Source organism: Puma concolor, chromosome C1 (genome assembly GCF_028749965.1).
Source record: "Puma concolor isolate L17-30 chromosome C1, mPumCon1.1.hap2, whole genome shotgun sequence".
NCBI lineage: Eukaryota > Metazoa > Chordata > Mammalia > Carnivora > Felidae > Puma > Puma concolor.
The window spans coordinates 86,685,994-86,700,497 of NC_141674.1; the positions used below are offsets into that span (position 1 = coordinate 86,685,994).

Consider the following 14,504-nt stretch of genomic DNA (forward strand, 5'->3'; position numbering starts at 1 on the left):
CACCCCAGTTGGCCATCACACAACCAAGAGGCTTGCTTTGTTCCAGCTTGCTTCCAGTCTGGCTGCACAGTTCACTGAAGTGAGCCCAACTCCACATCTTATGCTAAGAAAACTCAGTTCTGAATCCTAGTTCTGCAACTTGGTAGCTGTGTGACATTGTTCCTTCTAAATCTCTAAAATAGGGATAGTAAAAACATACTGTCCTTCCTATTCATGGGGTTGTAAACATGTAAAAAGTTATTCAAACTGTGAAGTAATATGCTAATATTAGTTCTTATCTAGTCACTGTGCAAAGGACAATTAGATTCAAAGACTTAATACATGGTAAAACATAAAACTAAAGTTGTTAGGTAAAGATTTAATTATTCATTTGAAACAGTGCTTGAAACAATTTATAAGAGCTGGAAAGCACTAGACACAGGAAATCAAGTCTAGTCCTCTGCCACAAACTGTGCACAGGACAGTAACTGAACTTTTCTAAGCCCAAGGTTTTTCATTTTTCAAATGAAGAACTGGTCTGCAGAAGGGATTATCATCCTGAGGCTTCTCCAATCAGTGTTCAGAAGCTGCTGCAAGAGGTAAGGGGGAGGCAGAAAGAACAGAAACAGAAAAGCTGGAGCATTCAAGGCCCTCTATCCCTCCACCCCAGGAAAGCTCAAATTTTCTCACTTTTTGTACACTGAGGCCTAAAACCTGTAACTGATACTCTTAATGGTGACTCTGAGTTCTTAAGGGAAAGCTCATCAGGTTCCTCACATGGCCACAACTTCCAACTCACCTACCAATGAGCTTTATTCTCAAAGTCCACTTGCAAACTGTCTAAAAAAGATCTATGGAAGACATGCCATCCTCTGGCAAATTCTCAGATCAGTATAGCAAGAGCCATGTAACTGCAGGAATTCAGAGTCATGAATCTTCTTGCCACGTATATAATGTTTCTCTGTGAAAAATGCATCCAGCTGATGAGTTCCAATGTGTTCCAATGCAGTCTTGCATATACCTCACAGAGCAGGCAAGAGCTCTGAAGTCACAGCGCTGGTTCTTAATAGATGGGCCACCATGGGGTGCCTGGGTGGCTCAGTCAGTTGAGCGTCTGACTTTGGCTCAGGTCATGATCTCACGGCTCGTGAGTTCGAGCCCCGCGTCGGGCTCTATGCTGACAGCTCAGAGCCTGGAGCCTGCTTCCGATTCTCTGTCTCCCTCTCTCTCTGCCCCTAACCCACTCACATTCTGTCTCTGTCTCTCTCAAAAATAAATAAACATTAATAGATGGGCCACCGTGGACAAATAACTTTCCCGACTTTCAAGAGAAACTCCCCGGGAAAATGCGCATAACTATAAACCTAATAATGTGATTTTTTTAAAGGATTAAATGACATAAAGTGTGTAGAATGCCTAATACATTGCACACAGTAAAAACAATAAATGTTAGGGATTTGATGATATAATAATATGTTTATAATGATGATATAAAAATGGTCTAAAATGCTGTGTCTTGCTATAATCCAACTGCTTTCCTTACTGGAATGAGCTCAAAAATATTACCAAATATTTGAAAATAAGTTTATGATTTAGCTCTGATAAGTTCAACAGTTTACATTCTAAAAGGGATTTTTGGCATCTCTGATCAGACTTTGAAATATTGCTATTACTCTGTAAAAAATAAAACTATTGAGGTTCAAGAAAATTACGTATGCAACCATATATAAACACTTTTCTAAATGGGCCTTCAATATTTTAAGAGTCATGGAAATATACTCATGAAGGTAAATTCTTCATTCAGAAAGAAAGGGATAGATGATTTCTGAGAGAATTGAGATGCTAGTCACATATAAACACTAGCTGCAGCATGCTGTAGGAAAGCTTCTTGGAATTGTCTAATTTGGGGGATTAAAAGAAAGCCTCACATAAGCACTGCTTTCTAGGACCCTGATTTATAGACTGTAACCATTCCCATGGTTGTGCTGCAAACTTCTTCAATGAGTTCTGGAACATTATGCAAAGAGTTTCACCATTTAAGATGTCAGTCCCTCAAAGAACAGAAAGATCAGTGCCATGTTTCACAATCCAAGGACTTACCAGTAAACCATAAAAGAAACTGGAGTAAAACAGTGTCGAGAACTGAGGCTGCAGAAGTCTAAGCACTGTCTTATACATATTAGCCTTTGTACTGTGATCATTTTCCCCCAAAACAGTATTGATGCAAATCTAAATTTAGAGACCATAAAAAGAGCTGTTTTCTAAGAACAGTAGATAAACACAGGTCTTCTTGTTTGTTTGTTTTAATCTGAAGCAAGTTATAAAGAAAGCAATTTATCCAACTTGATATTGGATCGTGTTTTTATCTGTTGAAGATAAAAACTCAAAATGATCTAATTAACATATAAAGCAATATCTAGTTAAAGCAAGAAGATGCATAAGAAAGATAAATATTAGGTAGTAAATAATAATTCTAAAAAATGAGACATAGACAGTACTGAAGGAGTTCAGCATTACTCCCACTTGGAAAGCACCTGAAGACAGGATATAGGCTGGACCTTAAAGGGTGGAAAAGATGGGGGAACTTGATCTTGGGGGAAGAACAAGATGGTAGAAACAACAGAGGTGGGAACTGTTGGGCAATATTTAGCATGGTATTAAGCAATTATCTAGAAATAGCTATTGCCCGACTTGCCTCTAACAAGTATCTCTTAATTCCCGACAGCTTTACCATGTGCCAATTCCTGTCAATGCCAGCTCTATAATATATCTAGAACTGACTTCATTTCTTTTATCACTACCTTAGTTTGAGTCCTTAATGCCACTTGCCTGAATGACCTTAATAATCTTCTAACTCATCGCACTGCCACCAATGTTTCCTTCCTTTCAGAAGCACAGAATGCTTTGTAAAATCCATTTTTATAATTAGGATTTAATACTTTTGTCATTCTACATTCAAATAAAAAATAGTTTGTGACTGGGGTGCCTGCATGGCTCAGTCGGTTGACTGTCCGACTCTTGCCTCGGGTAGCGATCTCATGGTCATGGAAGCCAGCCTCATGTTGGGCTCTGCGCTGACAGTGCAAGCCTGCCTGGGATTCTCTTTCCCTCTTTCTGCCCCCTGCCTCAAAATAAACAAACAAAAAAAATAGTTTGTGATTTTCTAAGTTAAAAAATATCTTCTCAACATACAGAAAAATCAGAAAATTTAACTTGCTATTAAGAACTCTGTGGGGCACCTGGGTGGCTCAGTTGGTTAAGCACCGACTTCGGCTCAGGTCATGATCTCACAGTTTGTGAGTTCGAGCCCCGTGTCGGGCTCTGTTCTGACAGCTTGGAACCTGGAGCCTGCTTCGGATTCTGTGTCTCCCTCTCTCTGCCCTTCCCCCACTTGTGCTCTGTCTCTCTCTCTCTCTCTCTCAAAAATAAAATAAACATTAAAAAAAATTTTTTTTAAACAACTCTGTGAAGCCCCACATGTATCTTTTATATATAAACATGAATCCTAAATCAGATCACTTAAATCTGTGAGGTAAAAGAAAGCTGAGCCAGCAAAGATGTCAAAAAACACACCACAAACCACATAATCAAGAGTTACTAGTTTTCTATACAGAATATCGGTCTTGGAGTTGTTTTTTTTAATCTCCACATGCGTTTTGCTTAACATTTATGTAACACAGATTTTGCTGACACTAAGAAAAATTATGCACATGCCCACTGTATACAAGATACATAAAGTTGAAGACAAAAGAGCTATAAAATTTATGTTATCACACATAAATGAGAGAATCCACATATGAATTAAATGAAAGAATTTTAATTTAAAGTACATAATTCCAAAAATAAACCAACTTGGGCTGGGTGGGAAGGATAAGTAAATAAATAAGCAATTAAACTCAGCAAATATTTGTTGCATACTGATTATATGTTTTGGCACTGTGATAAAGCACAAAGGGAGATGTGAAGATGAGTAAATCAGGAAGTTTATGTGCCCAACACATAAACACATAAAGTAACTGAATATTCTGTATGGGATGACGATGTATCAGGATTGTGCAAGTAGAAGAATGGTACAATCATATCTGCAATTTAAAAATAAATTAAAAATAAAACTATTAAAATATTGACTAAAAACAGTTCCAGTGGAAATGGAAAGAAAAACATTTTTAATATGCCCATGATTCCGCAGGTGGTCAAAATAATTCCAAAGTGACTGAAAGAACAGGAAGCTTCCTCAGATGCGTTCTTCTAAGGTTACGTGGCAGTGTAGAGTGTGGATCCCCTTATTACCTAGTTTAGTGTTCACTGTACAAGGTTAGACTTTATCATTTCTACATTAGTCCCTGGACAACAATGAAATCAATTCAATGCTTTTGAAAACTAACAGTAAGAACTACTACAAGGTCAAAACAATGCTGATTATCACAATGAGTCTTGTGCTATGAAAAAAAGGAAGGAAATGAGTTGTTACTTTTTAAAAGTAATATACATATTTTCCAAAGTAGAAATGTATTATATAAACAGAGGAACATATGGCAATAATCAAGGTCACTCATGCAACAGCCAGAGAAAGTGGAAGCATTTCGTAATGATGAGAAAATTATACAATCTTTTCCCTGAAGTCAGCTGCAACTGATAATGCAGTTTTTATGCAGAAATCATTGCTACCTGGTTTCACTGAACTGTCTCATTTATCTGTCCTTTAAAATGTCTCAAAACCATTTTAGTCACCAAATTTTAAAAAAAAGATTCATTCTATCACACAAATGACTAACAAGAAATGATAAATACCACATAAAGAAAGTGTGCCAGAATTTGTAATTTCTTCTTTCTTTGGCCTGTCATCTTCAGGTCAATGTATCCAGGTAAGAATTGAATAAAAAGAATGAAGGAGGGGCGCCTGGGTGGCTCAGCTGGTTAAGCGTCTGACTCTCGATTTCGGCTCAGGTCATGATCTTACAATTCATGTGATCAAGTCCCGCATAGGACTCTGTACTGATAGGGTGGATGGAGCCTGCTTGGGATTCTCTGTCTCCCTCTCTCTCTGCCCCTCCCCTGCTCGCTCTCTCTCTCTCTCTCGCTCTCAAAATAAATAAATAAACATTAAAAAAAAGACTGAAAGGAAATATACCAAACTAGTAACTAACTATGGTTACTTCCAGGTACTGGGACTTCAGATATTTTCTTCCTTATACTTACTATATTCTCCTAATTTTCTATGAGTATATATGTCACTTATCATCAAGAAAAATAAAAATATTTTTTAAAAACAGTTTTTTCTAAAGCAGAGACAATGGTAAATGAAAAAAATTCTGGTTCTGCATGACTAAGGTGCCAAATGTTTAACCTTAAGAATTCAAGAAAAAGACTCTGTTCTTGCCGTCTCTGTAGTGAGAAAAATCCCTGATATTTCATTATCAGGAATGCCTAAATACAACCAACTTGCCTGGCTCTACACAAATAAATGGATTTTCCTTTGATTAGAAAAATCCTCAAAATACAAATTTCACAAGTGTTAGAAATATTTGTTACTTAGGAATTTCAAATAACATGATTTTAAAGTTTATATGTTTATAACTAGTATATGAATTGGGAAAAAACCTAAGATTTACTCAGTGAAAATTTGAGCATCTAATGTATCTTGGTTAAGGTAACCTTTGCCTGAAGTTAGAAAACAGGCCAGGTTTTTTGGCTTCTAAATCTAGAGGACATTAGAATTGATCTCAGTTAGTATTCTCCATACTTTTTAGTGCCAAGTCTTTTTTTCCAAATAAATTCTTTTTTTTTTTTTTTAATTTTTTTTTTCAACGTTTATTTATTTTTGGGACAGAGAGAGACAGAGCATGAACGGGGGAGGGGCAGAAAGAGAGGGAGACACAGAATCGGAAACAGGCTCCAGGCTCTGAGCCATCAGCCCAGAGCCTGACGCGGGGCCCGAACTCACGGACCGCGAGATCGTGACCTGGCTGAAGTCCGACGCTTAACCGACTGTGCCACCCAGGCGCCCCCCAAATAAATTCTTAAATAAAACATCAATAGGGTTAAAGATCAAGGCTCCCTGGGGATTTATTCATTGCTATTTGGTCTCAAGTACTTCAATTTCTGCAGAATTGCTGAAGCAGCTTCATAAATCCTGGTACACTTTGAAAACCATTGATCATGTCCGGTGTTCCTCCCTGTCCTCACATCCCCTTACAGTTAGGAAACCTGAGATCCAGAGAAGTTAGAGGACTCCTTAATTACTGCCTGAGCAAAAGTAAAACCAAGAACTTTTAATCTGCAATTAAACTCAACCTTTTCCATTATTACTTTTTCTTTACCAGTTCTACTCAAAATATAGTCAGTTTTTACCCAACATATATATTCTCAGTCTTGTGTTAATTAATCTCTAGGTAACCAAGGTTTCTGTGGTACATATGTATGTATTCATTGGTGTCTGTGTATTTCTATAATACCTCGAAGATTCCAAAGTGCTTCATGACTCTCTTTAACTGTATAGTTCCCTGTGTTGGGAAGGTATCTGCCTTACTGTTCATTTAGCAAACCTCTTATAATTCATTTTTTAAAGTACTTTATTGATACATAATGCACATACCGTAACATTCACCCATTACAAATGTACATTCAATTTTTAGTAAACTTACCGAATTGTGCAACCACATGTAGTTTTAGAAAATTTTTATCACTTCAGTCAGATTCCATATGTCCATTTATAAGCAATACCTGTTCTAAACCCCAGCCAACCAATAACTACTTTCTATCTTACAGATTTGCTTTTTCTGGACATTTCATATAAACAAAATCCTACAATATATGGTCTTCTGTGTCAAACTTCTTTCACTTAACATACGTGTAATTAATATCTATGCCAGGACTACTAATTCTTCACATGACAAAAGGAAAGACTTCAGAGTCTGAAGTAAATTAAACCTAATCACACTCTGCTACATGATCAATTCACTACAAATAAAATCCAAACGGCTGACGTTGGATTAGAGAGCCTAGTGATCCAACCCTATCTACTTATCTGACCTCAGACCCACTTTTCTCCTGCCTGCTACTCTCCAATAAGCCCTTCTTTGGTTCCTTCAATGAGCCAAGGTCATTTCCACTTTAGAGTCTTTGCACAAACCATTCCCTTTGACTGGAATATGTTCACTCTTCCTTGATTCATATATAATCTTAAGTAACATCACTTTAGAGAGGCCTCCTTTGACCACCCAATTACAACAGAGACCCAGCCAAATCTCTAACATATATCAGTCTACTTGAATTTCTTATACTTCCCACTACCTGATGTTTATTTTCTTGTTGTTATTGCCTCTCCTTCCTACTAGAATGTAAGCTCTTTGAAAGCAGAGACCTTGTTAGACAGATTTATCAGCGTATCCAAGGCAAGCAAATAATAAATAGGCAAACAATATTTGTTGAATAAATGAATCACTAAACCTCTTAATGATGTCTAACTTGGTAGCCTTTACTACACATTCCCTTTAACAAGAAACATTTTCATAGGAATATGGGGTTTGCAATAAAAAAACTATTTTATGGCATGCCCATAATAGAATGTGTATCAACTGGTTTTGTGTGTTTTGAAGTGTTAGTCTACACACCTACTTACCTTCATTAATACTGAAAATCAAGGGGCGCCTGGGTGGCTCAGTCGGTTGGGTGTCTGACTTCAGCCCAGGTCATGATCTCGCGGTTCATGGGTTTGGGCCCCACGTTGGGACTCTGTGCTGACAGTTCAGAGCCTGAAGCCTGCTTTGAATTTTGTGTCTCCCCCTCTCTCTGCCCCTTCCCTACTCATGCTCTGTCTCTCAAAAATAAATAAACATTGAAAAAAAAATACTGATAATCAAGAGTCTAGTTAATAAACTACAAAGTTGATGAAAAATACTGAATAGTTGATTCTGAGCTCTCTATGCTGCTTTAGGAAACAATGATAAGATAGGTTCAAAAGGGGCTAACAAACTGACAGGCTTAAAAAAATCAGTGCCCATTATTTCCAGGTTAGGAATTCCATACTGCTACTCTCTAACCTAAGGTAAAAATGTTGTAAAACATATACTATTCAGGTCTGTCACATTACCCAAAACAGTACTTCTGTTCAATAACTTGATGGCTGTTTTTGAACTCATGGGAAAGCTTTCACAGAGATGACAGAATCTCTTTCGAAAGTGGTGCCCACTTCCCTTTTAAAAAATTGAGAAAGACAGCATGGCAAGGTAACCTGTTAACATTCTACATTTAGCAAACATATTTCTGAGAACTGAAATCTACTCTTTCAATTAGGCCATGCTAAAAAAAAAAAAAAAAAAGCACAAGTTCATTAACTTTCTAAGAAAGTTTTTATCTGTCTAGTTTGGTGATTCTCAAAATGTACTAGCAACTTCAGCATCACCTGAGAATTTGCTAGAAATGCAAATTCTTAGACCCCCACCCCCACCCCAGATCTACTATATCTGAAAATTTCAGGGGAAGGCCAGCAATCTCTTTTATAAGCCCTCTAAGTAATTCTCATGAATACTAAGGTCTGAGAACCACTCATGTAAGTTATTGTTTTTCCCATAAATGCTAACCCTAAATACTTAGAAGAAAAAGAGCAGCTACTATAAGGAAGGGGACTTTGAAAACCTTAGGTATTATGCAGGGTATCTATACATTTGTTTTAAAATGTAAAAGTGCCATGAATATAATGACTGTGCTTTATCTTAGAACACTTAGAAACAGTGTCAATAATTACCTCTTTCTCCTAGAATATAAATAACTTGGGTGGTACAAAAAGTATACTTTCATAGAAATTTCATCAAATACCTAAGGCAGAACCTAAAAAGGCACTTCCTGTTTTTCACACAAGTAGTAAGTCATTTTCATACCCAGATTAGAGAATAGAACCAAGATGGGGAAACAATGCTTTGTAGCTGCCCATAAAAATCCTACATAAAACTGAGAGAAAGCTGAATTGTTAAAAATAATCTATGTAATATGGATATGATCTTAAGGGCTTCTATGGAGACTGTCAATTCTCACAGTAAATTTCCTCTCAAATACCTTCATCTATTTCAAACATGAGAACAATAACACTGTACCTGTCTATCAACCTAGAGGATCAGGAGGAGGACAGGGTCACCCTAATTTAGTTCCTGCCAGTCTAAATAACAGATATGCATGTGATGAAGACAAAAATCTTTTGAAAAGTTTTATGTTTAGAAAGAAGCAAAAAACTTTAAATGATAAGTCATGATAATTTAGACCAAAATATGATGGAAAGGGGCTAGGTAACTTTCCTCACCAGAAATCAAAATAAAACCAATATGAAAAAAATATATATACTCCATTAGCTTAAGGTTTATTACACATCTTTGTGTATCACATGATTAATTTATTCTTCTCTTTTTTTTCCTTTCTCCTGGCAACCATCAGTTCTTAAAAAGTACATGGTCTACAGGAAAGAATACTGGACTATGAATCAGGAAATTCCATTCACTTACTCCAGCACAGGAATGTTCAAGAGGGTTTTTAAAAGTGTAAAAAAGAGGGGCGCCTGGGTGGCGCAGTCGGTTAAGCGTCCGACTTCAGCCAGGTCACGATCTCGCGGTCCGTGAGTTCGAGCCCCGCGTCGGGCTCTGGGCTGATGGCTCAGAGCCTGGAGCCTGTTTCCGATTCTGTGTCTTCCCTCTCTCTACCCCTCCCCCGTTCATGCTCTGTCTCTCTCTGTCCCAAAAATAAATAAACGTTGAAAAAAAAAAAATTAAAAAAAAAAAAAAAAAGGGTAAAAAAGAGGGGCGCCTGGCTGGCTCGGTCAGTTAATCATTGGACTCTTGATCTCATCTCAGGTCATGATCTCATGGTTCACGAGATAGAGCCTGGCTTCCTTGAGATTCTCTCTCCCTCTCTCTTGCCCCCTCCCCTACATGAGCACAGGTGCACAAACACTCTCTCTCTTTCAAAATAAATAAACTTTTTAAAAAAAGTGCAAAAAGGCCTTGAATTGGCAAGGTTTTTTTTTACATATGCATTTTTTTTTTTTCCAACGTTTATTTATTTTTGGGACAGAGAGAGAGAGAGCATGAACGGGGGAGGAGCAGAGAGAGAGGGAGACACAGAATCGGAAACAGGCTCCAGGCTCTGAGCCATCAGCCCAGAGCCTGACGCGGGGCTCGAACTCACGGACCGCGAGATCGTGACCTGGCTGAAGTCGGACACTTAACCGACTGCGCCACCCAGGCGCCCCCGTATGCATTTTATTAGAAGACAAAAGAGAGCAAAATTCTTTGCCAATTTAAATGTAATAACTAAGTGCAAGTAATGAATACTAAAAGGTGAATCATTTATATCTTTTCTCTGATTCTTCAGAACCAAAGGCAAGATTTCTGAGATGACTGGCTAGCATGTCAATTAAATTGAGATATTCTTCCTAGGTAACGCAGAAAATAAAGACACCTCTAAAGCAACAGACACAAACTGGTGTCCAATGTAAATGTATCTTCTTGTTGTAAATATCTATTTTAAATTATGCTTTCCAGGAAGACACACTGGGGATATCTCATTTCATAGATTCTAAGATGTACATTTTTTTTCTATTAAAATATATCTGAAATAGGAATAAGTCCTAACAAGGAATTAAGTCTTAAAACCACTGTTGGCCATGAGCAGTCACAGTTGCCATAGATCATATATGTGTGAACATCAGAACACAAGATACCAAACTTCAGCAGCTTGGAAGAAAATCCCAGAAACAGTTATGGAGCACTCTTTTAACTCCTCAAAACTAAGACTGTTGGGTTAAAAATAACCAATACACTGAGATAATTACATAGGTGGCTTAAAAGCCTAATATGATTGGCTTTTGGCTCTTTTACAGATTCCTTTAAGAAATGCTGTATCACGATGCTCGTGATGGGACAGAAAATAATAACCATATGGAAAAACATGCATCAGCGATGCAGAGTAAGTTATTTGGAAGAGTGTGAAATGGCTTTAGGAATACAGAACCAATTTAATTAGATTAAATTTCCCTGGTTTTGTATGCGAAAGCTGGATATAAGATTAAAGTCTTTCTGTAGCTAATTTCAGTGGTCTATTCAATGACGGGGAAAAAGATCTAAGTTCTAGGGAAATAGTATAAAATATTTAATATTTAAAAATTTAGTACACATTAATGTATTACATAAAATAACATCTTAAAATTCATGAAATATAACAAAATCTACCTGCAATTTGTAGTTTTCTAAAACACTTTTGCTAACTACCATTAAGAAAAAAATCTTCGTAGCATTACCTGTAAACCACAGCAGCCTACAGCATTCATTATGGAAGCATTGTGAATAACTCGGTAAGAGATTCCCAGTTTTGTTGCTCTCAGAATAAGATCGCTGTGTGTGGTAGCCCTGTAGTGGGAAAAGATCAGGTTGGATTAAAGTAACACTGACTTTTTAAGAGAGTAAAGGTATAATATTTCATGAGTTCAAGCCAATCAAAGGGTTATGGGGGCTCCTTTTCCTCAATTTGGGGGCTTTCTGACAAGAAAAGTGTTAAGTCTACACATGCCCTTCACGGTGCTAAACTGCACTTGTTACCCTTTTAGAGCAGCCTTGGTAGCTACAGAGAAAAAGGGAAGTTGTACTTACTCTTTTGTCCCTTTAATACCTGCAAACACATCTGTGGAATGGAAGTTCAGCAAGTGAACTCCTGAGCAGCAATTCTCAAACTTTTTCGTCTTAGGACCCCTTTAAACTCTTAAAATGACTGCTCTGAGTTCTAAATGATGGCACAACTAGACCTACTCTATACTTTCTGCTCTATTTTGAAGGTTTCTTTTTTTGTATTTTGAAATGCTATAGAACAGATGATAAAGAACATTTTTATAGGCTATCAAGTTCTGCCTTTATATTAGGGTTCTATCTGACATAATCGTAGTTGCATTTTACATCTGTCTAGCAGTGATTTTATTTATAACTGTTTTCAGTCTGGTTACTGTATATAATTGTATGTGTGCATGTGTATGTGAGTGCACATTCTGCCTGTTGCCTTTCCTTTGTTGAGATAAATCTAATGATTATGATAAGATAAGACTTTGGTGGAGAGAGAATATATGTAAATGCAAGTATGGATACTATGAAATGTAAGCCCACATCAATTCAGAACTGCATTATTAAAAGCCTTTTTCCCCTGGATGAAAACTCCAGGTCCTGCTGGGGAAAGCAACATTGGTATGTTTGAGAAACTACATACAAACCAGCAGAACCTGTCAACTGGTCAATGCATACCAAGTAGGAAGATCAAGGGCTTTCACCCCATGAGGCAGTCAGAAACAGATTAACAAATGCCCACCAGGGAAGCCTGTTTTTAATCACACATAAAATAAAAACTAGTATGAAAAACAATCAATTTGATTTAGAGCAAGCTTTTAAAAAATAACATAAATGACAGTTATAAAGAATGTTTTTAATATCATCTTCAACAGAATTTCACTACTTAACACTAAGATTAAACAATACTGAATTAGTTATTTGGTGAGTTATTTGAACAGATGAGCAGAAAGAAAACCTGGTTTAAAATTATACCTCTCTTTACCACAACTTCATTTAAAATGACCAGATGTGGTTGGTATACTATGAAGATTTAATGACCTGACAAAGTGATCTGATTTTGTGAAACTGCCATGAATGTGATTAAATGAGTCCCTCAGATTCCTGCTATGAAAAAATTGGTATTTTATCATCATGATTACCCAAATTATACTGCTTCATGCAAAAGAAAAAACTGGCTTGAAACACAGGTTTAAACCATCATATTGGGCATTCCTTCTAGATCACGAATCATGAAAATGCTTCATTTTGGTGACTGGAAAAGTGTGTGTGTGTGTGTGTGTGTGTGTGTGTGTGTGTAAACAAATTTATTACTACTTCTGGGCACATGGCTCTATCCAAAATCACGTGTGTATATGTATGTATATATGATTTTGGATAGAGCCACGTGCCCAGAAATAGTAATAAATTTGTCTTAATAATATTCTTATTACTTGGAATTGCTCTGAAAGCAATTTCAAAAGAGATTCAAGAATGTTCTGATCAATGGAATCAATAAAATAAAGAACATAAAGATGACCAATTTAAATGTGTAAGACTTGGTATGTTTATTTTATAATAACGCTAGTTTGCAGATACAGTACTGCCACATTTGACAGTGCTATGGCTTGTGATCTGAAAGTTCATTAACATTTGTAATGATATGCTGAAAGTGATGTTCTCATAAACTACTGGAAGCATTATAAATTGGTACAGTCCTTGGGGCGCCTGGGTGGCGCAGTCGGTTAAGCGTCCGACTTCAGCCAGGTCACGATCTCGCGGTCCGTGAGTTCGAGCCCCGTGTGGGGCTCTGGGCTGGTGGCTCGGAGCCTGGAGCCTGTTTCCGATTCTGTGTCTCCCTCTCTCTCTGCCCCTCCCCCGTTCATGCTCTGTCTCTCTCTGTCCCAAAAATAAATAAAAACGTTGAAAAAAAAATTTTAAAAAAATAAATTGGTACAGTCCTTTGAAAAGTAATTTGATAATACATGCTTGAAAATATCCATGTTCAAAACTTTTGTTTTTTTTTCTTTGGTATTATAAACTTTTTGGAGAAAAAAAATCCAAAATGTAGGGATGAGAGAATGGAAGGAGGGGAAAAGGGTCATATACATTAATCCATACACGGCAGCTTTACTTATATTGGAGAAATAAATGGACTAATGATAATAACGTTGACATCTATTGAATAGCTACTAGATGCCAAGCACATCCATTGCATGGAATGGAAAAAAAATCAAATGACCTACATTAAAGCAAACAGAAGACAAGTGAATAAAGATATGTTTTTATGTATGTGTATGCCATGAAGGAAAAGGCACACAACATAAGGATAAAAAAAATTATGTGTTCATTGCTTATAAAATATACACGGCTACAGAGCACACTAAAATAAAGAATGGAATAACAAAATGGAATCACCATTAAAATTTGTTTAATCGTGACCTTGGTCAACTAAATTCTTTATGGGGATAGAAAGCTTAAGACTGTCATTGCTCACATGACTGGGTCAGATCTATTGACATACAATTTTTTTTAGAGTCATTTATATTCTTTATGTGATTAACTTCCACATTCCTATCAGTAACCTGGATAAAAGGGAAAAGATGAGAACTATATCAACTGACTTAACTGACTTTCAATTACCTTCTTTCAAAATTTAAGAGTGGATGATGGTGATGGCTGCACAACAGTGTGAATGTACTTAATGTCATTGAACTGCACACTTAAAAATGCTTAAAATGGTTAATATCATGTTATATAAACCTTATCACAATTTAAAAAATATTAGAATGAAGAATTTGAGATTAAGTACTTTTCAAAGTTTATATTCAGATAAGGGGAAAGGGATTTAAAAATAAAAAATTTTTGTGGTTGTACATAAGGAAGAATTTTGGTGCTTTGCTGCATTCCGTATTTTCTTCCAGGTTTATGCATTTAATGCACACAAATCCT

The 14,504-nt window shown here is 36.7% G+C and overlaps 1 protein-coding gene and 1 long non-coding RNA gene across 4 annotated transcripts in view; both read right to left on the minus strand.

The window, feature by feature from the left end:
- The window catches only part of DPH5 (diphthamide biosynthesis 5), a 51,820-nt gene that overhangs the window by 24,064 nt on the left and 13,252 nt on the right, over positions 1-14,504 (minus strand). For all 3 annotated transcript variants that reach the window (XR_015254923.1, XR_015254924.1, XM_086717701.1), the window contains exon 4: positions 11,264-11,372. Coding sequence is in view for 1 of the 3 variants with exons in the window: in XM_086717701.1 (XP_086573827.1) it covers positions 11,264-11,372 (109 nt within the window). In the remaining 2 variants the exon portion in view is untranslated. The remainder of the gene's footprint in view (positions 1-11,263; positions 11,373-14,504) is intronic.
- LOC147578203 (uncharacterized) lies at positions 5,988-10,001 on the minus strand. Its single transcript, XR_015254932.1, has 2 exons — positions 9,772-10,001; positions 5,988-9,526 (listed from the first exon to the last, which is right to left on the minus strand). It is a non-coding gene; the product is annotated as an uncharacterized LOC147578203 (long non-coding RNA).